Raw genomic sequence first — 21,683 nt, forward strand, 5'->3', positions numbered from 1 at the left:
AATAATCTCAGTCCAAAGAAAATGGAGGAACCGGATCGCCAGTGCCCAATCCACAAAAAACCAAATCCACTCAAAAAGTGTAAGCTCTTTAGAGACAAAACTATTGAAGAAAATGAAAAAGCGAGATAATGCAGATTTTAATGAGCAGATCAGGACCAACCTGTTCAGACCTGTGTTCATATACAACTGTCATGTTTTATATCTTTATCATTTCTGTCTGAGGCCCTGACCTCATTTTTCTTTCTTTGGTATGTTGTGCTGATTCTTTCATTATTTATCCAATAAGTATTTTTATACACATGATGGTGGGGTTTTTCTTTTTGGCTTTGCTTCACCACATTTATACAAACACTAACTCAGTGGTGGTGCAGTACTTGTACCACAACAGATCCCAAGTGCTGGATTTTGGATGTCTTCTTCCAGTGTTTGTTCACAAGTGTTTTATAAAACAGTTTTAAGTGTGTAAGTGACACTGTCCCTCCCTTTAACTGGAAACACAAACAGATCAAACCAGCTTGTTCCAAGAAGTCAACATTCAGGTTTTAGAGGCTGAGGTGGAGCCAGCTGTGCTCGACAGGAAGTTCTGAGACTTATTGTGTCAGTGTTTGCCGGTGAGGTGATCCAGCTCAGGTGAGGTGAAGTCTTCAGCTCCACTCTGTGAACTCTTGGATCTGTGAGGAGAACCAGGACTCAGCGTCACTGCTGTAAGTCTCTCTGATCAGTCAGCTTTCAATTGTCTTGGAAAGTGTTTCTGTTCAACAGGCAGCAAACATTTTCTCCTTGTTACTGCTCACTGACATCTCAGACTGCTCACTCTTTATCAGAACCACTGCAGCTCTCAGACATTAAACAGGTTCTAACAGTTTTTCAATTTTTCTTTACTGCAAATGCAAATGCAACATGTTTTTCCTTTACTTAACCAGATTCTTACTCTGGATCACATTACATTGGCCTCCAGTAACACTGTGAGGAACGTTGGAGTCATTTTTGAACAGGATGTGTCCTTCAATGCCCATATTAAACAAATATGTAGGAATGCTTTCTTCCATTTGTGCAAAATCTCTAAAATTAGAAATATCCTGTCTCAGAGTGATGCTGAAAAACTAGTTCATGCATTTATTACTTCTATTATACTATATCCTCGCATGTGATTGGCCACAATATGGAGGGATTAAAGACCGGCCCACCAGGTATAATAGGAAAAGTCATAAAGCCTTTGAATGAAAACAACCGCTGTTGTGACAGTGATGTACACTGTCTTGTTGGTATATGTATGATTTCTATAGATTTGACATAAAAACTTGATACAGATAATTATTTGTTAAAAGTGAGACATTTTAAATGAGAATAAGAAAGAAAAGTATTTCTTTGTGCCCCCTTTTCCTGTTAATGCCACACCTGCCCCCCTGGCAAAACTTTGCTAGACCCGCCCCTGCACAGTTACCAGCTGTCAGCTACAAAGATGATGGGTGGTTATCTTCTGTCCCTCTGTCCTTTACCTTTTCCTTTTCTTCTGACCACCCATTGTCTTGACCATCCAGCTGATACTAGAAAGTAATATTAAATAAATTCTAACAACAACTGATCAAGTTTAAACGTGCTGCTGTTGTTTAGTGCAACATCCGCTGGTTTCCTCTTTCTGCCGCAAAGTGATAAGGAGATGAGACATCAGAAAAGCCGATGTAAGTCCCAGCAAAAGACGCAAACTCAGCAGTCTGCAACAACAGGTGATCATTGATCAGTTTCATGATTGAAGTAGCAACAGGAGAGGCAGGGGGAGAGAATGAGAGAAGAAGAGGCAGCTGTGCAGCGTAACGACAGAGTAACTCCAGCTTTGTGTCTTTGTTTCATTGTAGCTGAAGTTCGGGACAAACTGTGTTCCTTTTCAGCTCAATGCGAAATACGTAATATTTTCTCTGAATACGGGATGATTCCGTTTTTTACGGGACGTTTGGCAACTCTACTAACTAACCTTATGAATAAAATAAAGTTCACTATCAGTAACATCATAGCACCCACCCAGCTGTATAGAAACTCCGTCATGCTAGCTCACGCAGTATGAGTTATTGTAACTGACAGTAAAAAGTCAGCACAAAGAAAATAAACTGCACCTAAACTTGGTTTATATCTGACCCAGATAGACTGCAGGTCATAACTTCTTACCTGAAGTTCAGTTCACCTGACACTCGGACCAGCCACCGCCTCGGGTCTCTCCTCCTCCTGCCTCCCCTTTCCTTCATCCACCTGCTGGCCTCTGTGGAAGCTCCGCCATAGCCACCACCGAACAACTGAGTTATTTTTACAGATAGCCCAGCATCTGACCAATCCACCACCTTTCATTGTTTATACTGTTACAAAAACGAAAAAAAAAAAAAAAAACATCGGCCCATAAAAACAAAAAATCACCATCGGGCATACCGGACATATGCCTGGTATGCCCGATGGCCAGTCCAGCTATGATTGGAGCATAGCTGAGCCACTGTGTGGGAGCTGAGCAGCAAAAGGAAATTAAGTGAGGAGCTGGTTCTCGCTCAATGGGAGTCGACTCTTCTGATTCACTATAAAGGACTCTCTAAGCACGGCTGTTAGAGCTGATGCTTTTGCACACGACACATTTTCGAACATTACGTTGTGTGTCATGGATACTGTTAACTCCAAATCTCCCGACCACTATGTCAATCTGAGACAGCAAGACCGAGACAAGACCCAGGAATCCGAGACCAAGACAAGACCAAGACCAAAGTCTGTCGAGACCAAGACCACGTAAAAGTGGTCTCGAGACCGGTCTCGAGACAAGGGATGGGTACCGGTATCCGGTGCCATTTGATAGCTTGCTGCGAGACCTCACACCGAGCACATCTACTGCCGGTGTGGTGCCTGTTATCGGACCCGGAGTTAGCAACATCCCCCAAGAACCCAAAGAGTAGTTTCCTGGCCCCTAGCCCTGCCAGTTTAGCTGAAATGATGACGGATGATGATGGCAGCAGAAGCCATTCTTCTCTGCGTGAGTAGCCTAATGTAAAGTCGTGTGTAATTTACGTTGAGTAGGCTAACCACGTTATTAAATTAATGTATGTAAGGTAAACTAGCAACACCGTCATAGTTACATGTGGGTGTCTTCTTGTTTGATAGAGTGATACCATATGCCCTATAGCTGCAAAAAAGGCTAACATTGTATCTTTTTACAAAAAAAACAGCTAAACATGATAGGTTTTAGGACAAAGTTTGTGTTTTCCATTGTTTAACCCTTTAAGACCTACCATAGAACCAAGTCCGCCAGAGCTTACTTTATATTTTTACATGCTGTAGTGCCAGTTTTGGGAGCATTTCAAGTTGCTATACATCAATACAACTGTTATCGCCCAAATTTTAATAATATGTATGCATTAAGTCCATAGTAACTACATAAATTGCAAAAAGTGCAATAAACTACAAAAAAATTGAAAATCGTTTTTGTTTTTTTTTACATAATATTATAAAGCAAATCTGCAAAGTAAACAGCATGTGCATCAAAATAAACTATTTAAAGCAGTGCAATTTGAGTTCTAAGCATCCCAGAAACTATTCAGAAAAGCATGAAGTCAAACATGACTTTTAAAAACACCAGTATAGGCTTGTAAGGCTTATAATTAAAAAAGGCCTTACATTTAAGTAAGTAAGTACAACTCCTCTGATTTCATATGCAAAAAAATTTTTTTGCACTAGCTTACGTGTTTCTGGTTCTACAGGGATTTAAAAATAGTTATGCAAAATGGAGCGTGACCGCTCCTACCGGCTTTAAAGGGTTAAGCACCGGTTCGAGCACAGTTTAAGCATCTGCACAGTTTTAAAAGTACCGTTTTGGCACCAGTATCGGATAAAACCTAAATGATACCCATCCCTGCTCGAGACCAAGACATCCAACTCTAGTATTGGCTTCCCTTCATTGGCTTCCTCTTAAATCCAGAATTCAAAATCCTGCTCCTCACATACAAGGTCTTAAATAAGGTCTGCAGCGACACTGCAGACCACGCCCTGCCACACACATCAAACACGTAAAATAAATATTTATGCACTTTTGCATTCACTTTTTGGTTTTTGTTATTTTTACTAGAGATGGATCGATCCGATATTACGTATCGGTATCGGTCCGATACTGACCTAAATTACTGGATCGGATATCAGAGAAAAATAAAAAATGTAATCCGATCCATTAAATATCACGAAAGCACCTCACAAAACTTGCAACAGTATGCATCACGTGATAGAGCAGCTGTGGCATGCGGGACCTGTCGGTGGTCTGGATAGCATGTGGAGCTTCGCTAGCAACCCGGCATTTCATCTCCGATAAAGTTATCCCCGAGAGAAGTAAAGCAAGTGTGTAAGTCCATCTCTGAATGTTTGTAAAGCATTCCTGCGTTAAGCTTAACAAGCGACTGCCTCTTCTTGCTGCTACTTCAATCATGAAACTGCTTAATTATCAGCTGATCGGCTTTTCTGTCGCCAGTCCGTCTCTCTTGTTTGTTTTTGGCCCACTTTGCACCAGAAAGAGGAAACCAGCGGCTGAACAACAGCAGCACGTTTAAGCTTGATCAGCTGTTGTTAGAATTTATTTAATATTACTTTCTACACCAGGATCTTTTTCTACGTAGCTGACGGCTGGTAACTGTGCAGGGGCGAATCTAGCAAAGTTTAGCCAGGGGGGCCGATAGGGCATGAACAGGGAAAAGGGGGCACAAAGACATACTTTTCTTTCTTATTCTCATTTAAAATGTCTAGCTTTTAATAAATAATTATCTGACACCCAAAGTTTTAATTTGATGTAAAATGAATAGAAGTCAATTACTGTATATAGTGACTATTAAGTCTAATATATAGTATACCCTAGTAAGGTATAGTACTTTTTCCTTTGGGAAGGTACTATCTGTGCAGTCTGCAATTTTGTTGAAGAAAGATGTTGAATCTATTTAATATTTCTTGAAAAATAATTGATTTCTGTGCATTTTTTTTCACACTGCATCAAATTAAGGTTGATTACGTCGATTAAGCATCATGAGGTGGAGCGTGAGGGGTGGTTCCCTATTTTTTATTTATTTTTGTTGTTGCTGGGAGTCGGAACCCTATTAGTTAGGTTGCTTAATATTTGCGCTAAGTACTCTTTAAAATACCAGAATAGGGAGGTGTAGGTTTAAGTTTATTAGATTGATCAGTATTGCTGAACTATGAAATATTTTTTTTGTATACAGGTATAACAGAATAGCTTTAGTGTAGTTGTTGTTTTAAACTTGAGTATGAACTTATACAAAATGCAGCAAGATATTTAAAAAAAACAGTTTTGTTGATTAAAAAATACTATATCGGATTCATATCGGTATCGGCAGATATCCAAATTTATGATATCGGTATCGGACATAAAAAAGTGGTATCGTGCCATCTCTAATTTTTACACAGTGTTCTGAATGATTAACAATGGTCTACAGCCAATCTTGTGTATTATTATACAAACTTTGGTTGTAAGATTCAGATAACTATTTAATAAAAGCTAAATATTTTTAATGAGAATAAGAAAGAAAAGTATTTCTTTGTGCCCCCCTCTCCCTGTTAATGCCCTACATGGAAACCCGGGCAACACTTTGCTAGATCCGCCCCTGCACAGTTACCAGCTGTCAGCTACATAGAAAAGGATCCTGGTGTTATTTGTCTCTCAGAAACTGTTCATAACTTCCCTTCAACTCATTCATGTCACCTAAAAGTTAAACCTGTTTCTCCATCACCTGTTCAGCTCTGATGATTCAGTAAGGACATCTCCTGGTTTCGACCAGCCACCTTTACAGCTGTGGCTCCAGAAAACATCAGCTGATACTAGAATTAATATCAAATAAATTCTAACAGCAGCTGATCAAGTTTAAACGTGCTGCTGTTGTTTAGCGCAACATCCGCCGGCTTCCTCTTTCTGGCACAAAGTGGGTGATAAACAAACACGAGAGAAAAGCCAATCAGCTGATCATTTATCAGTTTCATGATTGAAGTTGCAACAGGCAAGAGAATGACAGGGGAAGAGTCCGCTGTGCAGCGTAACGAGAGAATAACTCCAGCTTTGTGTCTTTTTCCATTGTAGCTGAAGTACGGGACAAACTGTGTTCCTTTTCAGCTCAATACGAAATGTGTAATATTTTCTCTGAATGCGGGACGATTCCGTTTGCACGGGACGTTTGGCAACTCTACTAACGAACCTTATGAATACAATAAAGTTCACCATCAGTAACAAAGCACGCACCCAGCTGTATAGAAAGTCTGTCATGCTAGCTAGTGCGCAGTATGACTTATTTTAACTGATTGTAAAAAGTCAGCACAACGAAAATATACATAATGTCTTACCTGACATTCAGTTCACCGGACACTCGTACCGGCGGCGCGCAAGAGAGAGAGGGGTGTGAAACGAGACAGAGAACCGCTCTCGGTGTAAGCCAGTCGCTCGGCTCCTGCATGTCCTTTCTGTCATACACCGGTGGCTAGCTGCCCTCTGTTGGAGCTCCGCGTTAGCCACCACCAAACAACTCAGAAATCACATACATCTTCTCGGGCTTTAAGGTCATTAGATCAGAGACTGTTGGTGGTACCACGCACTCGTTTTAAAACTCGTGGTGATCGGGCCTTTCAGACTGTGGCACCACGGTTGTGGAATTCTCTCCCACTGTCTCTTCGCTGCACGGACTCCATTGATTGTTTTAAGAAACAGCTGAAGACATTTTTATTTAGAAAAGCATTTGATTAATTTCTTCTTATGCTGTTTTTATAGTTTTATTGTCTTACATTGTTTTATTTACTGTTATATTGTTTTATATTCCCATTTTCTGTGTTGTAAAGCACTTTGTGATTTTTATCTGTGAAAAGCGCTATATAAATAAATTTTACTTACTTACTTACTTACTTTTTGCACATCGACCAGCATCTGGACAATCCACCACCTTTCACTGTTTATACCATTACTAAAATGAATCATCGGCCCATAAAAGCGAAAATGTGACTCCGAGTCTGTGCGAGTATTTGTGAGAGACCCGGGAGGTGAAACAAGAGAGAGAGTCGCCCTAGCTGGTGCTTTTCAGCCAAGCGCTAGCTAGCCGGCTAGCTGCCATATGGCAGCAACATCGTCAGAGCACTGTTGCTAATATGGGATGTCTTGATAAAACGAACAGATATTTGAAGTTTACACAGCTACATTTTTGCCTGAAAATATCTTAAAAGTTTATTTTGTCACCTAGAAACATTAATAAAAGCAATATATAAAACGAAGAGGTGGGCTCCATTGTTTGACTGGCAGAGGTGAGCTATGAATTGTGGGATATGGCGGCAGAGGTGTGCTATGAATTGTGGGATATGGAGTTTTCCATCATGTCAATGGGCCAAAATTTGCACTAAAATATTAATATTTAAAAAAGTATAAAAGTCATAAACCCCAAAAGTCATAGTACACCATTCCAGATCCAGCCGCACAAAATGATATAACATTTGTGAAGCTTGTCTCAAAACTCTGGGGTGAGTTATTAAGTGTGCCTCTTGGCATAGGCACAAATAATAATTATTGTACTTAAGGCACTTCAGGTATCTGTACTTGAGTATTTTTATTTTCAGACTACTTTTTACTTTTGTTCCCTACATTTTTAAACAAATATCTGTACTTTCTATTTCTTACATTTTCAAAACAAATTAATCAGATTTACTAATTCATTTCCCTCTCATTCTGTGAGACTGAATTTAAAATGCAGATAAGAAAATGAAGTGGTGGATGTATCTCTCATTTAATATAAACTTCAAGAAATTAATCAGCCAAGATCAGAAGATTCTAACTAATCCCTAACAAACATTGAAGACTGTGTAAAGAAGAATACTGACTGGATCAACTTTATGGAAAAAAAAAGTACTGACTTTGATGTGTTCTTTGTTTATAAATGAGTCATTTTGTGTTTTTCACAGTTCAAAGATGGTGGAACCTGCTCAGACACAACTTCTGAAAACGCTGGGAGATTTGGGAGAAAAGGAACTGAAATATTTTAAGTGGTATCTACAGAAACCTCAGTTACTGGGCGGTTTACCAGTAATCCCAAAGACTGATCTTCAGACGGCTGATAACACAGAGACAGTGAATTTGATGATCAGCAAATACAAATTTGAAGATGCTTTGGAAGTCACAAAGAAGATTTTGGAAAAAGTCAAGACTCAAACAAGTCAGTAAGGGGTAAACAAAATAACACGAAACATGAAATTTTGGCTGAATTATGTCTTGATGCCTGCTTAATCATCCATGTAAAGAAATCCCCAAAAGGTTGATTCTGTTCATCATTCATTCTGTTCGTCATTCATCCAAGTGACTTCTTCAGTCTCAGCTGACTGCAGGTTCCCCCAATCTTATAAAGAGTACATTTGCACAAAAAATGAAACCAGCCCACTGTATGAACAATGGGCTGTGAGGTCAGTTCCTTGATCATTTATATGCAAATATAAAAGTCTCAAATTGATCAAGGAGCATTTTCCCTTTTCACGTAAATGGCCTCCTTGACTCCGCGCTCAAACCAGCGTTCCTCCCTGTCCAGGATGTTACATCCTCATCATTGAAAGAGCGTCCACTGGCCTTTAGGTGTATCCTCTTAGCCAGAGGTTGTTTGGTTTCCCTGATGTATAGATCCTGGCAATCCTCCTGCACTTAACAGTGTACACTATGTTACTCTGTTTGTGTCGGGGACCCGATTTAAAAGCCATGGAGATGCGGTGTTTAGAGAAAATGCATCTCAACTGTTCCGATACTCCTGACACATACAGGATCACTAAGCTTTTTCACTTAAGCAGCGGTTGTCCTTCTCTCCTGGATCATCCTGGAGCTTCCTTTAGGCGCCTTCTCAGCTTTGACAAATGTCCAGCTGGGATAACCACATTTACTCAGGGCCTTCTTGATGTGATGTTCTTCTGCTTCACTGGCTGCTGTGTCTGTGGTATAGATGTGAAAAGCAGCTGGTATTTTTATCTGTATTTGTATTTGTTGAGGAGGGAAAAGTATTTGTATTTGTAAATGTATTTGAATAAAATTCAAAATAGGCGTAAAAATCGGGTTTTTTTGCGTTACACTTCTAATTAACATTATAATGTAAGTATTCTTTAATCATATCCATTATAATAATTATGGATATGCAATATTAGTTGATGTTCTTCCATAAATCCAACAATGAACATGTAAGAAGGAACGTAATTGAAAAGAAAATAACATAACAGCCTCACCCATGGTTAAACCAACAACTAATAAAATACCATTGTGAACATTATGAACTCCACCACCACCCGTCCTTGTTGGAGGACGCTGAACAGACAGGGAAACTGACTTGCAGGGGCAGAACATGGCTGTGATGATGAACTGGTGCTGGTGGTGGTGGGGGGGGGTTGGCAGACAGCACCAGGAGAGGATGCTTTAAGTGCAGGTGATTATGCATAGCAGATGTTGTAAGATGTTTGATATCTCTGCCTCTGCTGATTTGACTTTTGCACACAGTACATAACAGTTTGGTTTCATCTGCAGCGCTGAAAGTAAAAGACCCAGGGAAACTGAGTTAATGAAGATAAGATAAGATAACTTTTATCAGTTCCACACGTGGGAAATTTATTTCATCACAGCAGGAAGTGGACAGTGCAAAAGTTAGATAGCAAAAATTAGAATACAATAAGAATAAAATACTGTACACAACTGTACAGAATACATCCATCCATCCATTCACTTCCGCTTATCCTTTTCAGGGGGGCGCTGGAGCCTATCCCAGCTGTCATAGGGCGAGAGGCGGGGTACACCCTGGACAGGTCGCCAGTCTGTCGCAGGGCCAACACACAGGGACAGACACCCATTCACACTCACATTCACTCGCGCATTCACACCTAGTGACAATTTGGATTATCCAATTAACCTATCCCCACAAGCTGCATGTCTTTGGATGGTGGGAGGAAGCCAGAGTACCCGGAGAGAACCCACACAAACACGGGGAGAACATGCAAACTCCACACAGAAAGACCCCGGCCTGATGGTGGAATTGAACTCAGGACCTTCTTGCTGTGCGGCAACAGTGCTAACCACTGTGCCACCGTGCTGCCACCGTGTACAGAATACAATAAAGTAAAATAAAATACTTTATACAGTGGAATAATATAGAATAAAATAGAAAATAGGATAAAAATAGAATACAAATTCTATATACAACTGAGTAAAAAAAATAATTAATTATAAAATATTAAATAATAACTAGAGATGGACCGATCCGATATTACGTATCGGTATCGGTCCGATACTGACCTAAATTACTGGATCGGATATCGGAGAAAAATAAAAAATGTAATCCGATCCATTAAATATCACGAAAGCACCTCACAAAACTTGCAACACGCCGTAGCTCACCTCAGAACGTTAGCACGTCGGAGCAGTATGCACCACGTGATAGAGCGGCTGTGGCATGCGGGACCTGTCGGTGGTCTGGATAGCATGTGGAGCTTCGCTAGCAACCCGGCATTTCATCTCCGATAAAGTTATCCCCGAGAGAAGTAAAGCAAGTGTGTAAGTCCATCTCTGAATGTTTGTAAAGCATTCCTGCGTTAAGCTTAACAAGCGACTGCCTCTCGCTCTCCTGCTGCTACTTCAATCGTGAAACTGCTTAAATGATCAGCTGATCGGCTTTTCTGTCGCGACTCCGTCTCTCTTGTTTGTTTTTGGTCCACTTTGCACCAGAAAGAGGAAACCAGCGGCTGAACAACAGCAGCACAAGCTTGATCAGCTGTTGTTAGAATTTATTTAATATTACTTTCTACACCAGGATCTTTTTCTACGTAGCTGACGGCTGGTAACTGTGCAGGGGCGGATCTAGCAAAGTTTAGCCAGGGGGGCCGATAGGGCATTAACTGGGAAAAGGGGGCACAAACATACATACTTTTCTTTCTTATTCTCATTTAAAATGTCTAGCTTTTAATAAATAATTATCTGACACCCAAAGTTTTAATTTGATGTAAAAGGAATAGAAGTCAGTTACTGTATATAGTGACTATTAAGTCTAATATATATACCCTAGTAAGCTATAGTACTTTTTCCTTTGGGAAGGTACCATCTGTGCAGTCTGCAATTTTGTTGAAGAAAGAAAGAAAGATTGATTTCTGTGCATTTTTTTTCACACTGCATCAAATTAAGGTTGATTACGTCGATTAAGCATCATGAGGTGGCGCGTGAGGGGTGGTTCCCTATTTTTTTATTTTTTTTATTTTTGTTGTTGCTGGGAGTCGGAACCCTATTAGTTAGGTTGCTTAATATTTACGCTAAGTACTCTTTAAAATACCAGAATAGGGAGGATGGTGTAGGTCTAAGTTTATTAGATTGATCAGTATTGCTGAACTATGAAATATTTTTTTGTATACAGGTATAACAGAATAGCTTTAGTGTAGTTGTTGTTTTAAACTTGAGTATGAACTTGCAGACTTGCAAAATGCAGCAAGATATTTTAAAAAACAGTTTTGTTGATTAAAAAACACTATATCGGATTCATATCGGTATCGGCAGATATCCAAATTTATGATATCGGTATCGGTATCGGACATAAAAAAGTGGTATCCTGCCATCTCTAATAATAACAATAAAAAACAATAAAAATCCGTGAAAAACATAAATTTCACACCCAAACCTCAACTCTCGCAGCCTAGTACCAAACCACTCATGGACCAGTACCGATCCATGGCCCGGGGCTTGGGGACCGCTGGTCTAAATTGCCGAGCTAACAGAGCTCCATAAACAGAGCGAACATGAGAGCACCCGACTGCATAACGTCAGTAATGCAGCATAACTGATTAATCTCCCGATCTTCACCAAAGTTATAAACTGCCTCTGAAACCCAGTTAAGGTACGAAACAATCTATTCAACAAAAATAGTGATGCAGTTCAGTCTTTTATCACTCAGCTGTGCCGTCTCAGTTGCTGTGTGGAGCAGCCGGTGTCAGTCACTTTTTTGCACGTCACTCACTCACTCATCCGATCATGTACTGTGGTCTCATAAGGAAACTCATCTTTCTGATATACATTTTTTCTTGTTCCCGAATACAAATATTTTTTTAAAGTATTTGTGTGAAATAAGTATTCGTAAAAAACACATTATTTGTGCATTTCCGAATACCGTATTCGGGTTTACCTCCACCCCTATTCTGTGGGGATGGTGTTCTCTCTGTGTTGTAGTTTCCAGATGGGTTTTCCATTTTTTCCATTTCCATTTCCAGACCACCTTTATGCTCCAGTGGATGATGAGAGTCAAACCTTAAATACGTATGTGTAGGTTCACGGTACACGTCAGCTTTTAGATGTCCCCCATTCAAAATCTCACAGTCTAAGCAGGCTAACCTGCCACTTTTCATATCCTCCCTGGTAAATTTGATGTGTCGGTCTACCGAGTTAATGTGATCCATGAAATGTGGTAGATCCTGAGATTTGATTTTCACCCAAGTGTCATCCACATACCTGAACCAATGGCTTGGTGGTGTTCCAGGGTAGGATAGCAAAGCCCTCTTTTCCACTTCTTCCATGTACAAATTAGCCACGATGGGTGAAACTGGGGAACCCATGGCACACCCATGTTTCTGCCTGTAGAACTGACCCTTGTATGTGAAATAGGTGGGATGAAGACACAGTTCCAAGAGCAAACACACTTGGTCAGTGCTGAGAGTGGTCCTGTTGCTGAGGTTGGTGTCATCCTGTAATCTCTTATGAACTACCTCCAACGCTTCCATGACTGGGATACAAGTGAAGAGAGATGCCAACCATCCCATCCATCAATCCATCCATCCTCATCCGCTTTATCCGGGGCCGGGTCGCGGGGGCAGCAGCCTAAGCCAACCATCCCTTTAACGTTAACTAGTAATGACTTCATGAACTTCTTCACAAATAAAATTTTTATCATTAGAGAAAAAATTACCAATAATCATCCCACAGATGTAATATTATCTACAGCTACTCTTAGTACCATTGATGTTAAGTTAGACTCTTTTTCTCCAATTGATCTTTCTGAGTTAACTTCAATAATTACTTCCTCCAAACCATCAACGTGTCTTTTAGACCCCATTCCTACAAAACTGCTCAAAGAAGTCCTGCCATTAATTAATGCTTCGATCTTAAATATGATCAACCTATCTCTAATAATCGGCTATGTACCACAGGCCTTCAAGCTGGCTGTAGTTAAACCTTTACTCAAAAAGCATCTCTAGACCCAGCAGTCTTAGCTAATTATAGGCCAATCTCCAACCTTCCTTTCATATCAAACATCCTTGAAAGAGTAGTTGTCAAACAGCTAAACAGATCATCTGCAGAGGAATGGTTTATTTGAAGAGTTTCAGTCAGGTTTCAGAGCTCAGCACAGCACAGAAACAGCTTTAGTGAAGGTTACAAATGATCTTCTTATGGCCTCTGACAGTGGACTCATCTCTGTGCTTGTCCTGCTAGACCTCAGTGCAGCGTTCGATACTGTTGACCATAATATCCTATTAGAGCGATTAGAACATGCTGTAGGTATTACAGGTACTGCGCTGCAGTGGTTTGTATCATATCTATCTAATAGACTCCAGTTTGTGCATGTAAATGGAGAGTCCTCTTCACACACTGAGGTTAATTATGGAGTTCCACAGGGTTCAGTGCTAGGACCAATTCTGTTTACATTATACATGCTTCCCTTAGGCAGCATCATTAGAAGACATAGCATACATTTACACTGCTATGCTGATGACACCCAGCTCTATCTGTCCATGAAGCCAGATAACACACACCAATTAGTTAAACTGCAGGAATGTCTTAAAGACATAAAGACCTGGATGGCCGCTAACTTTCTGCTTCTTAATGCAGATCAAACTGAGGTTATTGTACTCGGCCCTGAAAATCTTAGAAATATGGTGTCTAAGCAGATTCTTACTCTGGATGGCATTACCTTGGCCTCCAGTAACGCTGTGAGGAACCTTGGAGTCATTTTTGACCAGGACATGTCCTTCAACGCACATATTAAACAAATATGTAAGACTGCTTTCCTCCATTTGCGCAACATCTCTAAAATTAGAAATATCCTGTCTCAGAGTGACGCTGAAAAACTAGTTCATGCATTTATTACTTCCAGGCTGGACTACTGTAATTCATTATTATCAGGATGTCCAAGAAACTCGCTGAAAAGCCTTCAGCTAATCCAAAATGCTGCAGCAAGAGTCCTGACAGGGACTAGAAAGAGAGAGCAGATTTCTCCTGTTTTGGCTTCCTGTTAAATCCAGAATTGAATTCAAAATCCTGCTCCTCACATACAAGGTCTTAAATAATCAGGCCCCATCTCATCTTAATGACCTTGTAGTACCATATCACCCTATTAGAGCACTTCGCTCTCGCTCTGCAGGCCTACTTGTTGTTCCTAGAGTATTTAAAAGTAGAATGGGAGGGAGAGCCTTCAGTTTTCAGGCCCCTCTTCTGTGGAACCAGCTTCCAGTTTGGATTCAGGAGACAGACACTATCTCTACTTTTAAGATTAGGCTTCAAACTTTCCTTTTTGCTAAAGCATATAGTTAGGGCTGGACCAGGTGACCCTAAATCCTCCTTTAGTTATGCTGCAATAGATGTAGGCTGCCGGGGGATTCCCATGATGCATTGAGTTTTTCCTTTCCAGTCACCTTTCTCACTCACTATGCATTAACAGACCTCTCTGCATTGAATCATATCTGTTATTAACCTCTGTCTCTCTTCCACAGCATGTCTTTATCCTGTCTTCCTTCTCTCACCCCAACCAATCACAGCAGATGGCCCCGCCCCTCCCTGAGCCTGGTTCTGCTGGAGGTTTCTTCCTGTTAAAAGGGAGTTTTTCCTTCCCACTGTCGCCAAAGTGCTGCTCATAGGGGGTCATATGATTGTTGGGTTTTTCTCTGTATCTATGAAGCGCCTTGAGGCGACTTTTGTTGTGATTTGGCGCTATATAAATAAAATTGAATTGAATTGAATTGAATAGATGTAACAACGAACGAAACCGTTGTTTCGTCTGCCTCCATAATGATGTCTCTCGCCTTCTCAACACAATGGCTTGAGGATCGAAACCAGAAAGTTAGAAATGTTATAAGTAACTGAGTTGATCATGAGTTGGTCACGGTTCTGGATCATTTTGACCCAGTATTTTGAGTTTTTTATGTTTTGGATTGATTTTGTGTTATGGGTTATATTCTTAACATCTTGTTGTGCTTTGTTGATCATTTCTATTATTATTATTATTATTAGTCTATGTTTCAGTTTAATCTGGTTAAGGGTTTAGTTCTTAGGTTTTGTTCTTGTGCCCTTGTATTTAGTGTACGTTTAGTTCAAGTCTGCGTCTTTGACTTGTTCTTTGAAGGTCTCTGTCTTACGTCAGTGTATTCAGTTTTGCTTCCCGTCTCGTCTTGTCAATTACTCCCAGCTGTGTTCTCCTGCTGTGCCTTGTTCCCCTCATTATCCCTCTGTGTTTTTAAGCCCTGTGTTTCTCTGTGACAGTATTGTGTCATACCCTCAGAATAACCTGTGTGTTCTTGTCATAGCTTTCTCAGTGTGTTCTATGTTTTTTTTTGTGCCAGCAATAAAGCGGAGATTCTTTGAGTTTGCCATTCAGTGTCCACGAGTTCTGTGTTTGGGTCCTCCATCCCTGCCTGCCCACACACAGAGCCCTGACACAATTGGTCTTAACCCTCTGGGGTCGCTGGACGCGCCGGTGCATCAAAATCACATGACCAATTTAAGACAACACAGCTACAAGATGCAGTGACTCTGAGTCTCCATTTCAACTTGGGTTGAAAATGCAACCAAAACCAGAGTTATGATAAAAAAAAAATACGCTCGATGTTTTTTCTGAACAAAACAGTTGTGTTTACAGCGGTAAGAACAGTAAAAAAAGTGTTTTCACAAATAATTTGTGTGCCTTCTTATTTGATGCAGAACACCTGATTGTTCTGTAAATAGATTTAAATGGTTATATAAAAAATGCTTGAGGCCTTCGCTGCACTTTTAGGTGAATAGTACCATATAACTTTGTTGTTTGCAAAACTTGTGCATAATTTTTTAGAGATGTACAATTTCTATTTGCATTTCAAGTTATGAAAATAATTTGTTAAACATGATGTGGGTTTTACAGCAAAAAATATAACTTTTTTCTACTCGGATTTTGAATTTTTTGCCTGAATTTAGATCAACTGTGCTAAAATAGTATGCCAAAATGAAAAAAATAACTCAAATTTCAGATATTTGAGGTTGTGCTGAAAATAATGATACCAAACATATTTTAAAGGTGAAATAAAGAGGTAAAATCAAAAGTAGTCAAAAACGGCCAATTATACCCTGTACCACAGAGGGTTAAAGGTTAAATGGTTTCATCTGCCTCCATAATGACATCTCTCACCTTCTTAACAAAATCCAAGGTGTTGTGGATGTGGTGTTCAGAGCTGCCTACCAGCGGGTTGAGGATCGAAGCCAGAAACTTGGAGATGTTATAGGTGACCGAGTTGATCATACAGACAATCGGTCTTAAAGTTGCACCCTGTTTATGTATCTTCGGTAAACCATACAGATTTAGTGTAGATTCCCCTGTGTAGTCTGTGTTATGAGGTCTTCTCAATAGCTTTGTCTTGTTCTAACTACTTGAGACAATCTATCACCCTCTTCCTGTAACCACTTCCTGGGTCTCATTTCGGGGACTCATAAGTATTTCTGTCACTGAGCAGTGGCAAGATTTTCTCATGATAGTCTTTCTGGTTTAGCAGAACTGTGGACCTACCCTTATCTGCCATAAGGACGATAATGTTATATTATATAATGTCGTTACTAAGTGATGTGAGTGCAGTGCCTTTCTGTCCTCCATGTTGATGCTGAATGCTGTGGGCTCTGCAGTGCTTAGACAGGCCGAAACTTTCGTCTGTAGTTGCTCTGCTTCCATGTGTGCAATGTTGCTGTCAGGAAGTCAAGGAGGCCATTTACTTAAAAAGGGAAAGACCATCTCTGACTCTCGGAGGGGGCCTAAGGGTACATCTTTCACCATCTTACAATGTTGTGATTGCAGCCATTCCCCAACTCTCTGTGAATGGTTCTCATTGCCATTGATAAGCGGTCTTTGAACAACAGCCTTGATGAATTGGCATTAATCAGTAGGTGTTGATCAATGGTCATGAGAATTTGCATATTAATGATCAAGGACCTTGCCTTATAGCCCATTTTTCATACAGTGGTGTTAGTTTTAGTCATTATGCAAATGTAGTGTTTATAAGATTGGTTTAAGAGAGAAAACATTTTTGAGGATGTAATTTATTGAAAAAAAAAAACACTGTAAGACTGTAACAGGCTGTTTTACAGCTAATCCGAAGATCTTTGCTGTTCCTAGGACTGCGTTCTTCTGGACAGAGATCGTTGATGTTGTTTCTGGGATCTGCTGGAGCCACTAACCAAGCTTGGCAGGCCCTAAAATGAGCGCTGGAACCACTGTTACCTTCACCTTGCACATCTTCTCGAGCCCTTCTCTGAGCCTTTGGTATTTCTTGGGCTTCTCTTGTTCCTTCTTCCTGATGTTGCTGTCATTCGGAACCGCTACATCAATGACTACAGCCATCTTCTTCTGTTTGTCTACCACCACTATGTCCGGTTAGTTAGCCACCACCATCTTGTCTGTCTGTATCTGGAAGTCCCACAGGATCTTAGCTCGGTCATTCTCCACCACCCTTGGGGGCATCTCCCATTTTGACCTCGGGACTTCCAGGTTATACTCGGCACAGATGTTCCTGTACACTATGCCGGCCACTTGGTTATGGCGTTCCATGTATGCCTTGCCTGCTAGCATCTTGCACCCTGCTGTTATGTGCTGGATTGTCTCTGGGGCATCTTTACACAGCCTGCACCTGGGGTCTTGCCTGGTGTGATAGACCCCAGCCTCTATGGATCTTGTACTCAGAGCTTGTTCTTGTGCTGCCATGATTAGTGCCTCTGTGCTGTCTTTCAGTCCAGCTTTGTCCAGCCACTGGTAGGATTTCTGGATATTAGCCAACGATGCCACCTTATCCCATCGTCCAGCCAATAATGTGATTTACATTCGTATATATGTAGCTAATCACCATCGTTGACAGGTTATGACAGCGTCCTTGTGTGCCGACACCGGTGTTTTAGCAAGCAAAGTGGCTGATGTGGAGTGAAGCCACGTTAATGACAACGTGTACAACCATTGGAGATGTGAGCAGGACAGACTGAGCAATTGATGGAAAAAGTGGTAGTTATGTGTAGTGTAGTTTTGTTGTCTGTATCAGAACAATGAGGCGACTGCTGAGTGTTACAGGTGTTACAGCAGTGAAACATCTCCTGTTGTCAGGCCTGCAGGTATCAGGCTGTTGTTCTCCTTTTTCTCATAGTGGACAGAAATTATTTTTTGGAGCGGCACAAATAATTTGTGTGGCATCAGATTTGATGCAGAACAGCTGATTGTTCTGTAAATAGATTGAAATGTTTATTTAAGAAACGCCTTGGCTGCATTTAAAAAAAATAGCTGCAAAAAACTTTGTTGTTTGCCAAACTCAGTTACTTTTTTTGAAGACTAAACTAAATCACGGGCAGGGCATAGGTGTTGATAGCCTGGATCTTATTTTTACCGTTCAGCTGACTCCTCAGGACTTGCCTGACCCTCTGAGGGTACTTGGTGGTTGCAGCCTTTCCTAGGGGCCTCTTCGTGGTTCCCATTTGCCTGTGGGATCCCCAGGTACTTCTGTCCTCTACGTCTGCAGCGTTGCCTTCTGGTAGGTCTATTCCCTCAGTTCTGACTAAGAACTCATTTCTGACTGCTTTCCCTCTCTTGGGCGATCGTGGCTCAAGAGTTGGGAGTTCGCCTTGTAATCGGAAGGTTGCCGGTTCGAGCCCCGGCTCGGACAGTCTCGGTCTTTGTGTCTATTACTACAGTATACATCAAAAAATAATTTGATTTCTCTTTCAAAACGTGTCAAAAACTCACCAAAAAAATAGATATTGGATTTAAAATTACGATTTACTGTTGATTCTAGAAAATATCACATATAAATTTAGTTTCTAAGTGTCATCTAACGTAGATTTCGGGAATATGTACTGGACTTCCAATTTGAATTAAGTGTGCTCCCTGTAAGATTGTTGGCTTTATCTGTAACTGTGAGGGACCAAGCAGCCAAAGCAAAGAGGACACAGGCAAAAAAAATATCTTCAAAAAGGGTTTTCTTTATTTTAACCCTCAAAAAGTCCAAAATTAACAAAATTCAAAAACATACTTAGCAGGCCCACAAAACAGGTCAACTAAATATAACTCTACAAAAAAGAATTTCCAGAAACTTAAACAAACAAAGTGAGACACAGCTTAACTCACAAACTGACCTAATTACAAAGACACATGAGGGTAGCTTTTATAATGATTTGGCCAAACCATTTGAACACAATGGGGGGGGGGGGGGGGGGGGGGAAACAAACACTCTAATATTAACTAAGCACAGAATAACCTAACTAAACCTAAAACACCCCTGCTCCTGGTAAGCCCATGGTTGGTCCTGCTGAGCAGGCATTTTGTTCCCAGAGTCCTCAGCCACGCCTTTTGCCCAGACAGGAAACAGCCACCGCCCAAACCCAGGTAACTCAAAGAAAGAGAAACATAATTAATATAACAAAACATTTTGGAAAAACCATACAATGTTACCAGTGTTAGGTTTAACCAAAGGATTAATGAAGAAAACTGCAAAGCAAATTAATAAAGTAAAAAGTGGACTAATTTACCCCTGTGTGGCTGATGCCATCACAGTAGCAAAACATCCAAAGAACCCTTATTAAACAAAACCCCTGATTATATTTACATCAAGATTATGTTAATTCTTGATCATATGTTGTGTATGAGCAGTTTTTACATGTTTATTTTACTTATAAGACATGAGACATGGTTCCAATCATTAACATGGATTTTATTGACAAAAAGATAACCCGTCCTGGAACAATCCAAGACCAATTGACACTTATGCATAAACAAAGGCACATAGAAAAAAAAATTAATTCAAACGCACATTTGAGCACAAAAGAAGGGGACACTGCCACCTCGAATCTGCCTTACCACATCTGGAACAACGAAAAGGGGACTAATTGAGGCACATAACCTGCAGGTTTAGAAGTAGCTCTAGCTTTCTGAACGTCTCAAATTTAGGGCTGCTGCTGGCCATTTGCGCTCCCTTGGAGAAATCTGCAATGTAATTATATGCAAAGAACAACTAGAGTAAAACAAAAGCCTCATTGTTATGCTGATTATACTTAACTGACAAATTAAGTCAGTCTATTACAATGAACTGAGATGAAGATAATACTTAAGACAATGCTACACCTATCGCAGGACAGAGTGACAGAGAAGCCTGTCAGCAGACAGTAACATACTAACTGGCCAGCACTAATGCTAGCTAAATGTGAATAGGATTTGCAGCCTATATTTCACTTTTCCCTATCAAGCAGGCCACTTGTGCTGTTGACACTGACCATGAACCAAAGACCAGTGCTACTGAACAGCAGATTATGTTATCCTCAGGATAAAAATAAGAACGTTTTATGCTCTCCACTCGTAGTCTGCAATTTTGGTGATCAATGTCAGAACCTTTGGATTGACTGCAAGGTTTTTCTTGGACGTGTTCCACTCCACTTTGGGTTTATCTTAAAGCACCGGTCGAATGAAAAAAAAAAAAAATGAAAATGAAAAATAACAACTTCATTAAGAAACGGACTGGACTATATGATTTTTACATTTGCAATGAATCTAAGTGTAGATTGAGCTTGCTTTTGAGTGCATGTTTGGACATACAGGTCATTGTGAAACAGAGAGGTGATGCAAAGATATTTGGTTAACCTGTGAGTCTATTGCAAATGCTGTTTCAGGGTAGTGAAACATCTGTGAACATCTACTACTCAAAGGTCTCTTTCTATAACTTGACACGAGCATGAATCAAGGATATTACAGAGACAGCCATCTGAAACGCATTGCTCAGTCTTATGTGTTTTAGCTGCAAATAAAAGGAGATCTGATGATTTAATTTGGATTGCATAACTTTAGATTTCACTGTCTCATCATTCTTATGTTTTAATGCATAAAATTGACTGGTGCCACCTTACCGTTGCTAGAATTCCAAGGTTGCTGCTTGGGCTACTGGATAAGAAATGTTCATGCAGTAGTAAGAGCCAAACATCAGGATAAGTGCGTCGCTGAAGATAGTGATATGGCCATTCACAATTGCCTGGTCCACAGATAACATGAAGTGCTCGGCTGCCAAAGTAGAGTTTCCTGTTGTGTATTTGAACAAGAGACAAAGGGACAAAAAAAACAAGTCCACACATGACTCAAACAACAAACTGCAATGTTACAACTGATGTATATCAATATACACTGGCATGCAGTTTGGGCCCCCCGGTCAACTGCAAGGAGTCCAAATTTTTGCTGTGGGCCCTTTCTTTTTCTGTTTAAAAAAAAAAAATATGAAAATGATTTTATTTAAAATTAAATGTCATCTGTAACTTTATGCCATTTGGAAATTATTTCATCTTCCACTTGCTTAACTGTTCATATGAACCAAAATTTTGACCATAGGTGCCCAAACATTTACATTAAAGCACCACAACTGTGACAGCCGTAATCTTTTGACATCCT

At 40.3% G+C, this 21,683-nt stretch overlaps 1 protein-coding gene and 1 pseudogene across 1 annotated transcript in view; one reads left to right on the forward strand and one right to left on the reverse strand.

Moving 5' to 3' along the window:
* The first annotated feature begins 615 nt into the window (after nucleotides 1–615).
* LOC146712286 (NLR family CARD domain-containing protein 3-like) overlaps nucleotides 616–21,683 on the forward strand; it is a 32,507-nt gene continuing 11,439 nt past the window's right edge. The window contains exons 1-2 of the mRNA XM_085452002.1: nucleotides 616–704; nucleotides 7,954–8,204. Of these exons, the coding sequence (XP_085308128.1) occupies nucleotides 7,961–8,204 (244 nt within the window). The 5' untranslated portion in view covers nucleotides 616–704; nucleotides 7,954–7,960. The remainder of the gene's footprint in view (nucleotides 705–7,953; nucleotides 8,205–21,683) is intronic.
* Nucleotides 16,380–18,035, reverse strand: LOC146712287 (uncharacterized; annotated as a pseudogene).

The sequence above is a fragment of the Copadichromis virginalis genome, linkage group LG3, assembly GCF_057382275.1.
Source record: "Copadichromis virginalis isolate Kocher_CV1m ecotype Utaka linkage group LG3, C_Virginalis_male_GT1.1, whole genome shotgun sequence".
Taxonomy (NCBI): Eukaryota; Metazoa; Chordata; class Actinopteri; order Cichliformes; family Cichlidae; genus Copadichromis; species Copadichromis virginalis.